The 17,480-nt window shown below is 48.0% G+C and overlaps 1 protein-coding gene across 1 annotated transcript in view; it reads left to right on the top strand.

The window, feature by feature from the left end:
* Positions 1 to 17,480, top strand: part of LOC143962973 (uncharacterized) — a 130,761-nt gene that overhangs the window by 77,546 nt on the left and 35,735 nt on the right. The window contains exon 7 of the mRNA XM_077472498.1: positions 2,305 to 2,461. Within this exon, the coding sequence (XP_077328624.1) occupies positions 2,305 to 2,461 (157 nt within the window). The remainder of the gene's footprint in view (positions 1 to 2,304; positions 2,462 to 17,480) is intronic.

Genomic DNA, 17,480 nt, shown 5'->3' with positions numbered 1-17,480 from the left:
GACGAGCAGGATGATAAATAAGGCTACATGAGGCTAAGGTAAACCACTGAGGCAAATGGTGGGTTTGGCTTACTGTTAGTGAGCATGGGTAATAGGCATGATTTTACCAACAGTCATTTATTCTTAGAAAAGAAAAAGGCTGCTTTACGGAAAATGTTTTTTGAAGCATAAAAGTTTTTATTAATTTATTCAGTAGTAGGATAACCAACCCTACTTGTCGTTCACTGTTACTGATCAAAAGACAGACGGATCTTCTATGTATCAAAAGCCTGTCCTAAACTATTTACATCAGTCTTTCTCAACCTTTTTTTTTTAACAACACGGTTGGTTTTATTGAGAAGACAGAACATAGCAAGCAATATGCATACATCTCAGCAGACTGGTACAGCACAGAAGTAATCCAAAAATACTATAACATAACAAATGAGCCAGAACAGCAAAATTGCACATGAAAAAGAAAAAGGAGTGTGCCTATACAGCAAGCTCACATACAAACCCCCAACATACCCATTCCAAAAATACCAGTACGGAGGAAAAAAGGGGGGGGGGGGTGGGGGGGGGAAGGGGAGGCTCAACTTCAACATTTCAAGAAATCAAAACTGTTCCACCCAAGGTAACCATACCCGGTCAAACTTCTGCGGGCACCCTCTTACCAGGTAAGTCAATTTGTATAGGGGGAGGACAGCATTAACCGCAGCATCCCACAGTTCCACCGTAGGGGGAGAGGACGATATCCAATGCCGAAGGATCTCCCTCCGGGCGTAAAACACCAGGAGGGAGAGCAACAGCTTACTGTACCGAGGACGCTGTTCATCATCCTGAATCCCCAGGAGAGCGAACTCAGGCGTCATAGGAATCGTCAGTTGCAGGCGAATGTTTATACAGTCAAAAACATCCCTCCAAAACCGAGCAATTCGGGGGCAGTCCCAAAACATATGCAGAAAAGTGCCTTCAGGGTAATGACACCTGGGGCATACCGGGGACCGATGAGGATAAATTCTGTGCAGCCTCTGCGGCGTAAAGTATACGCGGTGTAAAAATTTCGTGTGTATCAACCGGTCCCTAGAGGAGAAAAGCAGCCGGGATCCATCCTCGAAACACTCCTCCCAATCCTGCCTATCCAAACCAGGGATGTCCGCCCGCCACTTGTCCCAGAGGGTATTCATCCTAGGAGAATCGGAGCGCAACAGAACCTGATACAACGTGGTAAGGGTCTTTGTGAGAGATTCCTGTGCCAGGGCATCCTCTACGGGGTCCGCACACAGCACTTTCTCAACCTTTTAAACAAGAGGGAACCCTTGAAATAACTTCCCAGTCCCAAGGAACCCCTGCTAATGATTAATATATATACACTGTACATAACTGTGATGTTAACTTGGAAGAATCCCCCCCTTACAGACAGCTAAAAAAAATATTGGTATTAATGGTTACTTATCTGGGAGGCAGAAATTGCATATTGCTTAAGGTACCCTTAGCAACCTCTGGAGTAACTCTGGTTGAGAAAAGTTGGATTGCATATATAAAAGGTCTCGCAGATGATACAAACGGGTGTTCACATTACAAAAGACTGTCAAAGGTGGCTCACATATAATAAAATACTGTTCACAGCTGTTCCCATGTAACAAAAGACTGCCAGAGACTGTGGGCAGAGCGTGTATAAAGGATGTCTTTATCAGTAGTGTGTAGGACAGCATGATGTCTATATACAGCTCTGCTCTAAAACCCTTACTGAGTGCTTGGGAGTACCCCTTTCTAGATGCTTGTGAGCCCCCTTCCTGAGTGCTTGTGAACTCCCCTTCCCAAGAGTTTGTAAGCACACCTTCCCAAGTGCTTGTGAATACCCTTTCCAAAATACTTGTGAGCACCCCTTTATGAGTATTGAGAGCCCCCTTTCCAGAGTTGAGCACACACTTCCTGAAAGCTCCTGAGCACCCCTTTTTGAGCAATTATGAGCACTATAGCATCAAAAAGCTGAATTTATTATTTTATCTCCACTTACTATTTTGTTTAATGATAATTTTCTCATTGAAACGTTCAGTTTTCACATGTAAAGTACAGTCATTATTCAATTTTGTAAAATAGTTATTTAACTGTTATTTACAATTCAAAGAACCTCAGTTATGACAGTAGTCAATAGCTAGTAATATTTTCAAGAGCAACAACCCCTGCTATATTTTCCTATAATATTTTTATAATAACAAAGAATTACATGCTGGTAAACCTGATCTGTGCAATTACATATTTTGTGAACATAGGGAGTCTGTAGCCAAAGAGATAACAATTGATAATATTCTTCATCCATAGGAATGTCAGCACTGTGTGTGCAGTAAGTTATCAGAAGACATGAGAGAGTCCAAACTGGATCCATCTCCTCGCCAACGGATTGTTCAGCTTATTAACCAGACTAGAAAACAACAAGTTAATGAAGATAATGAATTGGATGGAACAGACAAGGATTCAGGTATTATTTGAAGGCATAAACTGGTGAGTGTGAAATTGTGGCTAGACCAATGAGGTCATCATGAAACACAGGTAAAACATGTACAATAATAAAATACTAAATTCGCCAGAAACACTATAATAATGAAGTTTGTATGTGCTGCTTGTGGGTTTCTTCTAGGTGTTCTTATTACCTACTAAAATTCAAACATACATTACCTGTACATAGGAAGGGTAACTGGAGTATGACAAACTAGTTTGTGTGTGTGTGTCTATGTATCTGAAGTAGGGACAGTAGATTGTAAACTAGTAGGCAGGTTGCTTACTCTTGGTTAGTTAGTCTACCAGCCGCCCATGTTTGGTGAAAGGAGTTAATGCTAATGCCGTCTTTTCTTGTGTGTTTGTGGGTTTTCCTCTGGGGTCCAGTCTCTCCCTGTGTGTTAAATAAAGGGAAGAGGCCCGGATCCTGGAGGGGGGAAACAAAGCACGGGGGAAGTGGGGACCCTGGAACAGGCTTGGGATGCTGAAGACTCTAAGACTCTGAAATATGTCTTAAGAAGCTCGCTGGAAGGCCGACCTATCGGAATACTCCCAGGACATGAACATCTTTGTTCGAGCTGTTGCCAGTTTGGACTTTAAGATGTTACATCCGCACAGGTAACCTGGGGCAGACACAGTTGAGTTTAGCTAGGAAAGGACGTTGTCACATTGTACATGTTCTGCCTAATGTTCAGTAAAGTTGTTTACTCTGTTCAAAGCCTGGTCTGAAGTTACTAAAGTGATGCATGTGGCATATCTTCCTTCGGAACAAGAATTTGGACAAGCACATTGGGGTCTGTGAAACATCACTACAACAAAAAGTTAACTTGCAATCAAGTTGCTATAGGTAACCAGAAGGGAGCAGCAACCAGTCATTGGCACCACGCCTGAATAGGTGGTAGGTTCTCCCATAGAGAAGGGTATCAGCATTCAGCTCCTTTCTTAGCTGTCTGTCTCCGTTGGTCTCCGAGAGTGGACTAATGTAACTGAAACCTAATACCTGGTCACTTGGTAATGAACTAAAAGGGTTAATTAGAGCATGCATGGGGTCTGCGCTCTGTGCTTGGCGAGACCCCATTTAGTTCCTGGGAGTGAGGTAACAGAGGTATGCTGACTGGTGAAGTGGGCATAGGCTCTGTATGTCCCTCCTAATGCAACACATATACCTGTTCAAGTGTGTAGGACAAGGGACAATATCTTTGAAAGAATTCTACATATAACACTACACACAAATAGCTAATCTCTGAGTTGGGGGACTACCCTAGTGTTTGACATTCACATAACCGTGGCTCTTGACTGGTCCAGGGCATTGGTGAGCATGCCGTCAGACAAGGTGTTACCCCTGTGCTGGGACGAGTGACCTCGATCATCGCCTGGCATAGCCTAATGAACCCACCCCAGGGTAGGCCTTCTATGTGATCCACACTTGGAACCCAATGAGTTAATGGGGAACATGAAGGAAATGTCACCTGCCTGCCCCCTTACATTTTAGCGCCCAATGTTGGGCTACGCTTAGCACATGTACTTGAAGACCACCCTCAAAGAGAACATTGCTGTAGTTATTTTTAGGACTTGCCCAGCTGTGCCTCATGATAATCCACATGGACAGTGTGTGCCTATCTCCTGATTGGCTCCTGCACACCACCCCATCTGATTAAAAATCCTCCACGCTCTTGGTTTGAGACATTGTGACCAGACAGCTGCTGCCATGGAAGAATCTGTATACCACCGACACCAGAGCATTGTGTGCCCAATGTCGCACAGGCACCCACGAAGATCTTCGGGTCATCCGCCCTACCTGTCAGAGATGCCTGTCCCACTAACACCCACAGGCTCGCTGTCCCAAATGATAAAAAGTATACCGCGCTAAATGCTAAAAAAATAACATACAGGTAATAAATGATACACTGGTAACAATTAATACAATTAATCAAACAGCCCCCAGTGAAAAAAAGGTGTTTGTGCTAGTTAAACAATATCCAGTGCTGTGACTTGAATAATAGATGGATGATTCCGTGCTTCTTAAGTGCTTTAAATAGGGTGCCCCCCTAATAGATGTGCACTCACCCCTGGGAGTGGACCAACTATCGCTAGTTAGGTCAATTGCATGTGTGGGGCGACCCCTATGGATATCCTCTGGACCGATGATTGGCAGCGGTGAATGTTCCTCATATAAATATATATAATAGAAAAAACCTCATTGCGCAGTACCATTGAAGAGCTTTTTATTCCAAAAAATATAAAGGTATTGAACTCACATGTATGAGTGCCTAATGTCCTGGCAACCAGAGTGAACAGCAGGTATGAGTAAATAAGTGAAATCCGCCTGGTTGGTTGATGCAGCTGCTGGCTCAGTAAAGGCTTGATTTCCGGATTGAATGTGTAGGCGGAAGTGTGTCACAATAAAGTGACTCAACCTCTATGCATTTCGGCCTATCAGATTGGCCTTCCTCAGGAAGTTACCTGCAGTTTCTCCGCTTTCAAAATGAATAGTGTGTGACCCCAAAATATTAATGAAGTCAATATTAGATTTATTGACACGTTAAATTGTATTATACCTGGAACAGTTTTTTTTCAGAGTAGAACTGCACAGTGACATGGCAAGATATAATAGAGCTGTAACAGACATTTCTGCAACCATTTTCTAGCATGTGTTGGATGAACTGTCTGATAGATAATTCATACAGTGAAAAAAACACAAACTTGTATGTTAGGTATCATCCCAGAAATGTGTTAATGCAAGTTATAAGTGTGAAAAGGATGTCAGATTAATTCTAGTTTCACAAGTTTCAAACAACTTAAAGTTGTACACTAGGGAAATTAAGTATTTTTTCTGTAATTTTTTCTCTGTCAAGCAGGGCTCAAAATTAGCAGCCCACTTTGGCTCAACAGGGTACAATCAATTGGATAAAATTTCACTTTTCACACTAAAAATAGTAGTAAAAACACTTAACCCATTTTCATGAAAATAAGCGTCCTCTGAAAATAGCGTTCTCTGGGACTGTGACATCCATCATAAGGGGCGGATACATCACCCGGTGACCTCGCCCATTGTCCCTATATAAGTCGCTGCACAACACGTCCCTGTCATTAGGGCCATAGACAGCCACGAGTCAACATCTCAAGAAGAAAAGAAGAGAAGAACAGAAGGTGGCGAAGACAGCGGTGACAGAAGACCGGGCCACCGCCAGTAAAAGAGCTGGAAGAAGGCGCGGAGGCCCGGCAAGAAGAACCGAAGAGGGGGACAAGACCCCCGAAGTCGGAAGAAGACCCGACGGCGGCGGCGACATAGAAGAAAGCTGGGCTCCTCCGCTAGTAAAAGAGCTAATAAAAGAGCAGAAGATAGCGGAGGAGGCTGGTGAAAAGACCCCCCAAGATGGAAGAAGACCCCCGAAGCTGTGCAATAAATAATTTTTAACCCTTGTGTGCTGTGTTTTATTTACATTTTTTTCACAGGTGAATGGGTAGGGGTACATTGTACCCCATACTCATTCACATAGGGTGGGGGGTCCGATAAGCCCCCCGCCCACAGACCCTGGCCGTTGGTTGTTGGGAAGAGGCCCTTGTCCTCATCAACATGGGGACAAGGTGCTTTGGGGTGGGGGCCACACGCCCAAAGCCCCCCCCCCCCATGTTGAGGGCAAAAGTTTGAGAGCTGGATCTAAAATTTTCCCACAACAAAATCCGATCAGACTTTTTCCAATCGTTTGTAGAGAATTCCGACTGACAAAGTGCCACGCATGCTCAGAATAAATTATGAGACGAAAGCTATTGGCTACCGGGCTCTACTTAGTCTCGGCGTACGGAACAAACGTCACCTCGTTCCGAACAACGGATTTTCCAACAACTTTGTCCGACCATGTGTATGCAACAAGGCCAAAAAAAAAAATCAGACAGATTTTGTGGTCGGAATGTCCGACCGTGTGTACAGGGCAGAAGAGTTCCCAGGGTAAGTTGGTATAGAGTGACCCCAGACAGTATGCTGTATCCAAAAAAAAATAATTTTTATTGGGCACAGAAAGTATTAAAGTTAGAACAAAGAAATTTTATAACCCTCCATCTTACACCAAAAACTTCACTCTTGAGCCTCCACCAGCATATACAATCACCAGAAATAAGATGAATGTAAGCCTTAATGATCTCCTTAAAGCAGAATTCCACCCAAAAGTGGAACTTCTGCTTATCTGCTTCCTCCCCTTTTGGCCTCTTTCAGGGGGGAGGGGGGAATGGGTACCTGTTTTTGACAGGTACCCTTCCACACTTCCGAGAGACAGTGACGTGGCCCTTTCTCTTGTAAGTTTGACCCCCCCTTCTCTTTCCCTCTTGCATGAGCAGTAGGGAACCGAAAGTCTCCCTTACGACGAATGGCACCAGTAGCACCCGACAGACTAACCGAAAATCAGATGGGGTGCCGAAATCATGGGCTAGCTGGACAGGTAAGTGTCCATGGATTAAACGTCAGCAGCTACAGTATTTGTAGCTGCTGACTTTAATTTTTTTTTTTTACCCAGACAGAACACCTCTTTAACCACCTAAATACAGTGCACTTTCACCCCCTTCCTGACCAGACCAATTTTCAGCTTTCAGCGCTCTCACAGTTTGAATGATAATTACTCAGTCATGCAACACTGGGCCCATATGAAACTTGCGTCCTTTTTTCCACACAAATAGAGCTTTCTTTTAGTGGTATTTAATCAATAGTGGGTTTTTTGTGCTATAAATAAAAAAATACGTAAATATTGTGAAAAAAATGCCTTTTTACTTGTTTCCGTCATAAAATTTTGCTAATTACTAATTTTTCTTCATAAATTTTGGCCAAAATTTATACTGCTACATATCTTTGGTAAAAATAACCCCAAATTAGTGTATATTATTTGGTCTTTGTGAAAGTTATAGAGTCTACAAACTATGGTGCCAATCACTGAAAATTGATCACATGTGATCAGGCCTTCAGTACACAGGTGTATCTCATTTCTTGAGACACTAACAAGTCAGGAAAGTACAAATACCCCCCAAATGACCCCTTTTTAGAAAGTAGACATTCAAAGGTATTAAGTAAGTAGCATGGTGAGTTTTTTTAAGTTGTCATTTTTTCCCACAATTCTTTGCAAAATGAAATATATATATTTTTTTTTTACAAAATTGTCATATTATCAGGTTATTTCTCACACACAGCATATGCATACAACAAACTACACCCGAAAATACATTCTGCTACTCTTCCCGAGTATGGCGATACCACATGTGTGAGACTTTTACACAGCCTGGCCACATACAGAGCACCAACATTGAAGTGGCACCTTCAGGCGTTCTGCGAGCAAAAATGACACATCTAATTTCATTCCTGCCCATCACACTTTTGAAGGTCCAGGAGCACCAGGACAATGGAATTACCCACAAAATTACCCCATTTTGGAAAGCAAACACCTCAATGTATATTCTATGAGCATGGGTGTCCACAGCAAGGGGCAAGGGGGGTCCGCCGGCGGCTGCATCCTCCGCTCTCTCCTCTGGATCACAGAGCGGGCTACCTCTGTGTTCGGCGGCAGCTCTGTAACATGGCCCTGCCCCCCCCAGACCTGCTTGTGTGATAGTACAGAGAATCAACGTTCCGCCTATCACACGAGTCGGTCGGGGGGCAGGGCTATGTTACAGAACGGCCACCGTACACAGCCAGCCAGCGCTTTTATCCATATGAGGAGATGCTGCAGGTACAGCCTGCCCTGTGTGCCACAGTGCCTGGATAGGAGGATCGGGGGGGGGGGGGGCTGCAGGGGGCCCCCCTGCCAACTCTCCTATCCAACTTATTTTACTGTCCCCAGTTCACCTTGTGCTCCCTGCCCCCCCCCCAGTGCTCTCCTCCACCACACTCTCCTGCCTCCCCCCCTCAGTGCTCTCCTCCACCACCACACTCTCCTGCCCCCCCCCAGTGCTCTCTCCTCCACCACCACACTCTCCTGCCCCCCCAGTGCTCTCTCCTCCACCACCGCACTCTCCTGCCCCCCCAGTGCCCTCCTCCACCACCGCACTCTCCTGCCCCCCCAGTGCCCTCCTCCACCACCGCACTCTCCTGCCCCCCCAGTGTTCTCCTCCACCACCACACTCTCCTGCCCCCCCCCCCAGTGCTCTCCTCCACCACCACACTCTCCTGCCCCCCCAGTGCTCATCTCCACCACCACACTCTCCTGTCCCCCACAGTGCTCTCCTCCACCACCACACTCTCCTGCCCTCCCCTCAGTGCTCTCCTCTACCACCACACTCTCCTGCCCCCCCCAGTACTCTACTCCACCACCACACTCTCCTGCCCCCCCCCCCCCCAGTGCTCTTCTCCACCACCACACTCTCCTGCCCCCCCCAGTGCTCTCCTCCACCACCACACTCTCCTGCCCCCCCCCCAGTGCTCTCCTCCACCACCACACTCTCCTGCCCCCCCCCAGTGCTCTCCTCCACCACCACACTCTCCTGCCCCCCCAGTGCTCTCCTCCACCACCACACTCTCCTGCCCTCCCCTCAGTGCTCTCCTCCACCACCACACTCTCCTGCCCTCCCCTCAGTGCTCTCCTCCACCACCACACTCTTCTGCCACCCCCCAGTGCTCTCCTCCACCACCACACTCTCCTGCCCTCCCCCCCAGTGCTCTCCACCACCACCACACTCTCCTGCCCCCCCAGTGCTCTCCTCCACCACCACCACACTCTCCTGCCCCCCCACAGTGCTCTCCTCCACCACCACACTCTCCTCCCCCCACAGTGCTCTCCACTCCCCCCAGTGCTCTCCCCTTGTCCCCCCCTAGTGCTCTCCTCCACCACACTCTCCTGCCCCCCCCCACAGTTTTCTCCTCCCCTGTTCTTGCTGCCCCCCCCCCTGCTCTCCAGCTCTCCCCATCCTTCTCTAGCCACCATCCCAGTGCTCTCCCCTCCTGCCCCCCCCCCCAGTGCTCTCCCCCCCCCTGTTCCCCCCAGTGCTCTCCACTCCGCCCAGTGCCCCCCCCCCACAGTGCTCTCCTCTCCCCCCAGTCCTCTCCCCTCCGTGCTCTCCCCTCCGTGCTCTCCCCCTGTTCTCCTCCCCAGTGCTCTCCCCCCTGTTCTTTCCCCCCCAGTGCTCTCCACTCCCTCCAGTGCTCTCCACTCCCTCCAGTGCTCTCCCCCCTCCAGTGCTCTCCCCCCTGTTCTCCCCCCCAGTGCCCTCCACTTCCCCCACTGCTCTACCCCAGTGTCCCCCCCCCAGTGCTCTCCTCTACCCTCCAGTGCTCTATCCCTGTTCTCCCCCCCCCCCCAGTGCTCTCCACCCAGTGCTCTCCACTCCCCCAGTGCTCTCCCCCCTGTTCTTCAGCTCTCCCCATCACTCTCCAGCCCCCACCCCAGTGCTCTCCAGCCCCCCATTCTCCCCACCCCTGTTCTTTCTGCCCCCCTGGTGTTCTCCAGCCCCCCCCAGTGCTCTCTACCCTTCGTGCTCTCCACCCCTGTTATTTTTGGCTCTCCCCAGCACTCTCCACCCCCCACCCCTGTACTCTCCACTCCCCCTGCATTTTGCCCCCACCCATGTGCTCTCCAACCCTACCAGTGCTCTCCACCCCCCATAGTGCTCTCCAGTCCCCCGTGCTTTCCACCCCTGTTCTTTCTGGCCCCCACTGGTGCTCTCAAGCTCCCCCCCCATTGCTGTCCACTCCCCCCTGCTCTTTGTACCCCCCCCCAGTCCTCTCCAGCCCCCGTGCTCTCTACCCCTGTTTTTCTGCCCCCCCAGTGCTCTTCACCACCCTACACTCTTAGCCCCCCCCCAGTGCTCTCAGCCTACCGTGCTCCCTACCCCTGTTCTTATTGGCCCCCCCAGTGCTCTCAATTCCCCCCCCCAGTGCTCTCCGCTGCCCACCCCTGTGATCTCCACTCCCCCTCGCTCTTTGCCCCCACCCATGTGTTCTCCAACCCCGCCAGTACTCTTTGCTCCCCCTTCTCTCCAACCACCACCCAGTGCTCTCCACTTCCCCAGAACCAGAGGACAGGCTGACTGGGGCTGGAAAATGAGGACAGCTGAAGGTCCAGGTGGCCAGGGACCACGCCATCTCACAGCAGACAGATCCTCTGGAAGGAGCACCGTCCCCATCCAAAACGAGAACAGACCATGCCTGCTGCTGGCCATCATGGATATCCTGCTGGCATGCAAGGTACTGTACCAAGCATCAACAACACACCTTCCCACAGACAGGGACTGCAGACTGGGACATGGGGCACAGGAGGGGCTGCAATGATGGACACAGTGAGGCTGCATTCACGGCACAGTAAAGCTGCATTTGATGGACACAGTAAGGCTGCATTTGATGGACACAGTGAGGCTGCATTTGATGGACACAGTGAGGCTGCATTTGATGGACACAGTGAGGCTGCATTTGATGGACACAGTGAGGCTGCATTTGATGGACACAGTGAGGCTGCATTTGATGGACACAGTGAGGCTGCATTTGATGGGCACAGTGAGGCTGCATTTGATGGGCACAGTGAGGCTGCATTTGATGGGCACAGTGAGGCTGCATTTGATGGGCACTGGGGAGGCTGCATTTGATGGGCACTGGTGAGGCTGCATTGAGCTCTTGCATCAAGTTTGCAGTCTCTGACCATCTCCTGTAGAGAGTCTGGAGAGGAGTCAAGAGTGGGAGCACCGCCAGGATGGGGGTCATGGGAGAAGTCAGACTTGTGTGGACTGTGGACAGGAGACTATAGGATAAAACCAGAGCCACCAAGCTGGAGCCGACTGACTGAGCCCTGCACAGTGCACCTGAGAGGAGGTCAGTGAAAGCACCGCCAGGCCAGTTGGGGGGGGGGGGGTCACTGATGTAAGCGGGGGGTGAATACGATAATGTAAGGGGCACTGATATAAGGGGTTTCCTCCTTATATTAGTAACCCACCCCCTTTACCTTCGAGTATTCTTTCTGCAGAAGGTTATGAGTTCCTGGGGTCCCCCTTGATGATTGATCACTTACCACTATTAACTGGTAAAATGTATGGTTTTCCCTTTCATGAACAAGAAAATAATGACGTTATGCTGTTGGGCTGGCATAATAATGCTGTGAGGCTGGTATGAAATTTTTTCCAGGGCTGGTTTTTGAAAGCATGGGCGTCTGCAAGGTTACTCGGGTGGCTGCGTAAGATGCCCATATAGCCTAGAGAATGTACATCCTTTTTACATTGCAATACATCTGTTGTTGCCATATTTTTATCTTTATGAAAACAGCCTATACAGTGACAGTATGAGATCAAAATATGGCCACAACAGATGTATTGCAATGTAAAAAGATGTACATTCTCTAGGCTATATGGGCATGGTACGCAGCCACCAGAGTAACTTCCAATACAAAGTGAAGATGAATTATCTGTTATATAACACATATGTATTACCAGTGGAAAGATTTTCATGAGATTGCCGAAAAGGGGCGGAGCATGAGCGGCCTTAAAATGATGCCCCCCCTTGGAAAAAGTTCTGCGGACGCCCATGTCTATGAGGCATGGGCTGCAAATAGGTACTCGGGTACTCTGAAGGGCTGGTGACAGGTAGTCAGGTACTCTGATGGCCTGGTGACAGGTTCTCTGATGGCCTAGTGACTGGTATTTGGGTACTCTGAAGGGCGGTGATAGGTACTCAGGTACTCATATGGACTGTGACAGGTACTCGGGTACTCAGATGAATTCTGACAGGTACTCAGGTGCTCATATGGATTTTGACAGGTACTCAAGTACTCAGATGGACTGACAGGTACTCAGGTACTTAGATGAACTGTGACAGGTATTCAGGTACTCATATGGACTTTGACAGGTACTCAGGTACTCTGATGACTGTGACAGGTACTCTGATGGACTGAGTGACAGGTACTATGATGGGTGGTGACAGGTCCTCTTTATTGGGGGGGGGGGGCAATCAGTGTGATTGGTGTGTACACTGTAAGCGGTAATGAGATGTTACCGTAATCTCCTCCTCACACACGATCGGTGTGTGGGGAGGAGAACCCGGTAACATCTCGTTACCGTGGTTTGTTTACATTTAGTGATCGGCTGTGAAACGATCACAGCCGATCATGTGGGTAAACGGCCGGCCAATGGCTGTTTACCAGCGTCGGTGATGAGCAGTGTTCCCGGGAACATGCCGCCACCGACGTGCTCACGATCGCGCGCACACGCCGTGCACAGTGGGGGTGTAACCATCTGTGATTGACCGTGACTTCATCACGGCCGATTACATGGTAAACAGCCATACCCAATGGCTGTTCACCCCCTTCGGTGGCGAGTGGCGTCTCGGTGACACGCCGCCACCGAAGGAACAGGGATGCGCGCGCATGATCATGCGCATTCCCTGTTTAAATGGGAGGCCATCATATGACGGCCTCCTGCCACAAGAGCCGCGCTGCCTGGCCGTCATTTGACAGCTGGCGGTCGGCAAGCAGTTAAGGGTAATGGTCCTTCCCAATTCCTCTTATCAGTGAAATGAGGGGATCAGTTAGGAAAACAGTAAGCGGCATAAAAAAGCTCACCACCGGAAACCCACAAAAGAACTTATATTGCGCAGTGCTTATTTAAAAACTTGAATAAAAACAGTAACAAAGCTATAGCATGGCATTAAAAAACAAACTGGCTAATCCCCTCGTTTCACTGACAAAAGGAATTGGGAAGGACCATTAATCTTAAAGAGATTTTCAAGGCTTGCATTCATTTTACTTCTGGTGAGTGTATATGTAAGTCTGTGCTCTGACTAGGCCATGCAAGGATATTCACCCTTTTCTCCTTCAACCACTGTGTGGTCATTTGTGCTACAAAAAACAAGAAGGGGAGAAGAGGCCCCTCTGGGTGCAGATTTTTTTTAACAGCTTTAATATACAATAGGTAATCAAATGGCAACTCACATTTTAGGAGTTAAAAACAAGCATTAATGTAGTCCCAACAGCGGGAGGGGGTAATCAGTGTGGTCAGTCCCTCATTCTTCCAGTGGAGGTGCGCTGTGTCATCTTCTCCTACACCGCTAGATAGTTCTCTGCTAGCCGCAGTGGAGTGTGTATCCGCACAAGGCTTGAAGCGCAAGCTGGTATCCAGGCAAAAAGGGATGGCGTCACTGGGGTGCGACGCGTTTCCTGAGCGTACGGGCCATGAATGACGTGACGGCCACGCTCCTTCTTCAAAGGTGGCAAAAATAGTTTGTAAACACTGGGACATCTTAAAGCAATACCCCCATTTAAAAACAGTCCTTCCTCCACACCCAAGAGTCACATATCGCAGGGCTCCAACCTCAAAAACAAAATTGCCCCCCAGCAAAATTAAAATTATCCCAGTTCCCTCTTCTGTACCCACTTTGATACCCATTACAGGGATGTACCAATGTCATAAAAAACTCTGCAAGACCTGCAAATTTGTAGAACATGGTCAGAAATCGTTCTGTACCAAAGTAAATACTTATCCTCTAAAGGAATTCTATAACTGCTCGTCTGACTATGTCATGTATGGCCTCACTTGCCCATGCGGCCTAATCTATGTCGGCCGAAATATTTGGACCCTTAGACAGCATTTTGGAGAACACAGAAGGATCATTGAGGGAGGGACGTTTCCACAAAGCATTCCTAAACACTTTGCTATGGCCCACCATGGATCTACCTTTGGTCTAAAGGTGTGGGTCATAGAACAGATCCCTAGATCTCCCCATTTCCTCCCCCTCCCACTTTTATCATCATCCTGTTCCAATTGTGGACCCTCTTAATACAATCATATAGATTGTGGACTTGAGGCCTCTTATTGTACGCATATATTACTATGCTCACCAAGCACATCGATATAGTATTTTAGGGATAATAATTGTTTTAGTTTTTGCGCCTTCTACTTGTATAAAATTTTGTGCTGTATGCTTTGGGTCATTGTCATGTTGGAAGGTAAACCTTCTTCCCATTGACAACTTTCTGGCAGAGGACAGCAGATTTTCCTCAATAATATGACGGTATTTTGCCCCATCCATTTTTTCCTTCTATCCTGACAAGTGTTCCAGTCCCTGCTGCAGAGAAACACCCCATAACAGGATATTACCACCTCCATGCTTTACTGTTGGACTGGTTTTATTTGGATGGTGAGCTATATTGGATTTCCGCCAGACATATCGTTTGGTGTTGAGGCCAAATAATTAAATTTTAGGTTCAAACCATAAGACCTTTATCCATGTGGCCTCAGAATCTTCAAGGTGCTTTCTGGCAAAGCTTGGTCGCTACCCCATGTGGCCTACCTTGAGGAGTGGTTTTTTTATTTGCAACCATCCTATACAAGCCACATTTGTGGAGAATTTGTGATATTGTTGTCACATACACACAATGGGGGTTATTTACGAAAGGCAAATCCACTTTGCACTGCAAGTGCACTTGAAAGTGCAGTCGCTCTAAGTCTAAATGGTAGATCTGAAATAAGGGGAAGCTGCCCTGCTGATTTTATCATCCAATCATGTGCAAGCTAAAATGCTTTTTTTATTTTCCTTGCATGTCCCTCTTGGATCTACAGCGACTTTACTTCCAAGTGCACTTTCAAGTGCATTTGTAGTGCAAAGTGGATTTTCCTTTAGTAGATAACCCCCAATAACTACTCTTTGTCATAAATTCCTGCAACTGCTTCAGAGTTGCTGTAGGCCTCTCGGTAACCTTGCTACCTTGCTTACCAGTTTCCTCCTAGCTCTTTTATCCAGTTTGGAGTGATGTCCTGATCCAGGGAGGGTCTGTGTTGTACTAAATATCTTTCACTTCTTAATTTCACTTCCTAACTCTGCTCTGAGTTACATCACCAAACTTGTCTCCAAATATCACCCAAATCGTCCTCTCCGCTCTTCTCAAGACCTCCTACTCTCAAGCTATCTTGTCTCCTCCTCCCATGCTCGTCTCCAGGATTGCTCCAGAGCCTCTCCCATCCTCTGGAACTCGCTACCTCCACTGGTCCGGCTATCCCCTACTCTTGCTACCTTCAGGTGATCCCTGAAAACTCATCTCTTCAGGAAAGCCTATCACGTCTCCAGCTAATCTCCTACCACTTCCATCAGCTCATTCCCCACAGTTACAACCTTTTGTACCACCTGCCCTACCCTATTACCCTGGGTCAGTCTTGAAAGACGGCTGGCGGAACAGGACCTTCGCTCCCTCCCTTGGTTTTCCAAATTACCATCTAGCCCCCCCCCCTTCTTTCACACCCGCTTATCGGGGCGACTCTCCATGAATTTAAAAGAGTATGTAAAACACACACGCTCTCTGACACAGTCTCCCCTATCACTCCTATAAGAGGCAACCCTGATTTTCCTCCCGGGCTGGACAAGTCCTATCTGGCACAGGAATGGCCATATGAGGAGATGCTTGCTAAGCACTTTTTCCATAGGGGTAAGTTTGCACGGCAACAAGACTTAGCGGCAATCTCTAGCACTAAAGCCTTCCCCTTCTGGCCTTACATTCAACTGAAACACTTTTTAGATCACCCGGAGAGAAGAAGGGGCTTCACAAGCATACCCACAGTGTTTGAATCTCTATGTTCGGGTTCAGCTCCACAGGATCATGTCATTTCCACACTTTATGCGTCCATGTTCAAAGAAACTCACTCTGTTCTGCACTCAGATCAAGAGTTCTGGGAAGCGCCACTGGGTAGGGAAATAGGAGACACAGACTGGGACCACATTCATTTATCTATCCACAAAGGGTCCCTCAATGTAAACGCTCAGGAAAACGGGTACAAGATTAAAACGAGATGGTACAAAACCCCAGAATTGTTGCATAAGATCTTCCTGACTGTGTCGGATAGGTGTTGGAGATGTGAACAAGAAGCCGGGACTTTCCTCCATGTGTGGTGGACATGTCCCTTGATCCAGCCTTATTGGAGCAAGGTGCACGAGGTGGTCTCGAACGTCTCCTCCTTGCCCCTGGAATTTGTCCCAGCGCAATACCTCCTCCACCTATCCGATATATCCCAAAAAAAATATTTTAAGTCAGTAGCCATGCATATGATTAATGCTGCCAGGATGTGTGTTTTCCGGCCTTATGGAGATATAGAGCCCCACCTTTGATTAGAACCTGGATACACCGTATCAACCGCATTGAGACGATGGAGGAGCTGATCCATTCATCGCATGACAATATCTCTACATTTTCTGCAATCTGGGAGCCTTGGCTCACCTTTAAGAAATCGCAGCATTATCAGACACTGCTACAGAGCAACGATTGAAACCGGACAGGGTACTTTTAACACTGTGACTACCATTTAGCAGCCGAGCAAGTACCGGGGAGATCTGGGTACTTCGCCTGGCCCCCCCCCTTTTTCTTTTCTTTTCTTTTAAATTCATAAACTGAGTCGCTGTCAGTCGCAGACGGAGAGGGTAGCTGGTGGTATCCCCCACCCCCTCTCTGCTCAGTAGCTTTGTTCTTGGCAATCTCGCTTCAACACTCAAGTCTGGGCTCCTCTTCTCCCCCCCCTTTTTTTTTTCCTTTCTCTTCTCTTTTTTTCCCATCCCTTTCTCCCCTCCCCCTCTCTCCCCTCCCCTCCCTTCGCTATCCCTCTATAGGGCTACTACTCCCTTCGGGGACGATAAGGCATTATGGCAAAGAGGAAGGGAGTAATGAGCTCACAGTAGCAATTGCTGTGATCGTGACCCCTGAAACAACAATACCTATGCTAGTCCACACATCCCAGTTTAAGGCTGCATTCACACCTGAGGGTAGCATTTTCAATCGTTTATTGCGGCGTTTATTACTGCGATTTGCGGCGTTTTTTACCGCGTTTTGCCGCGAATTTGTGCAGGGCAAAAGGTCACCAATGTTAAAAGAAGAAAAACGCCCAAATCAGCCCGATTCGCGCGACAAGAAAGGGTCCGGAACTTGTTTGAGCTTCAGGCGTAGGGCTTCAGGCGACTTGGAGTGGAGATGTGAACCATCTCCATTGAGAATAATGGATTTTTTCTCCTCCAGCGTTTTGTAGCTTCAGGCGTCAAGCTACAAAACGCTCAGGTGTGAATGGGGTCT

The sequence above is a fragment of the Lithobates pipiens genome, unplaced genomic scaffold, assembly GCF_037356315.1.
Source record: "Lithobates pipiens isolate NorthernLeopardFrog02 unplaced genomic scaffold, aLitPip1_a1.2 Scaffold_8, whole genome shotgun sequence".
In the NCBI taxonomy this organism is placed as follows: domain Eukaryota; kingdom Metazoa; phylum Chordata; class Amphibia; order Anura; family Ranidae; genus Lithobates; species Lithobates pipiens.
This window is presented reverse-complemented; position numbering and strand designations above follow the sequence as displayed.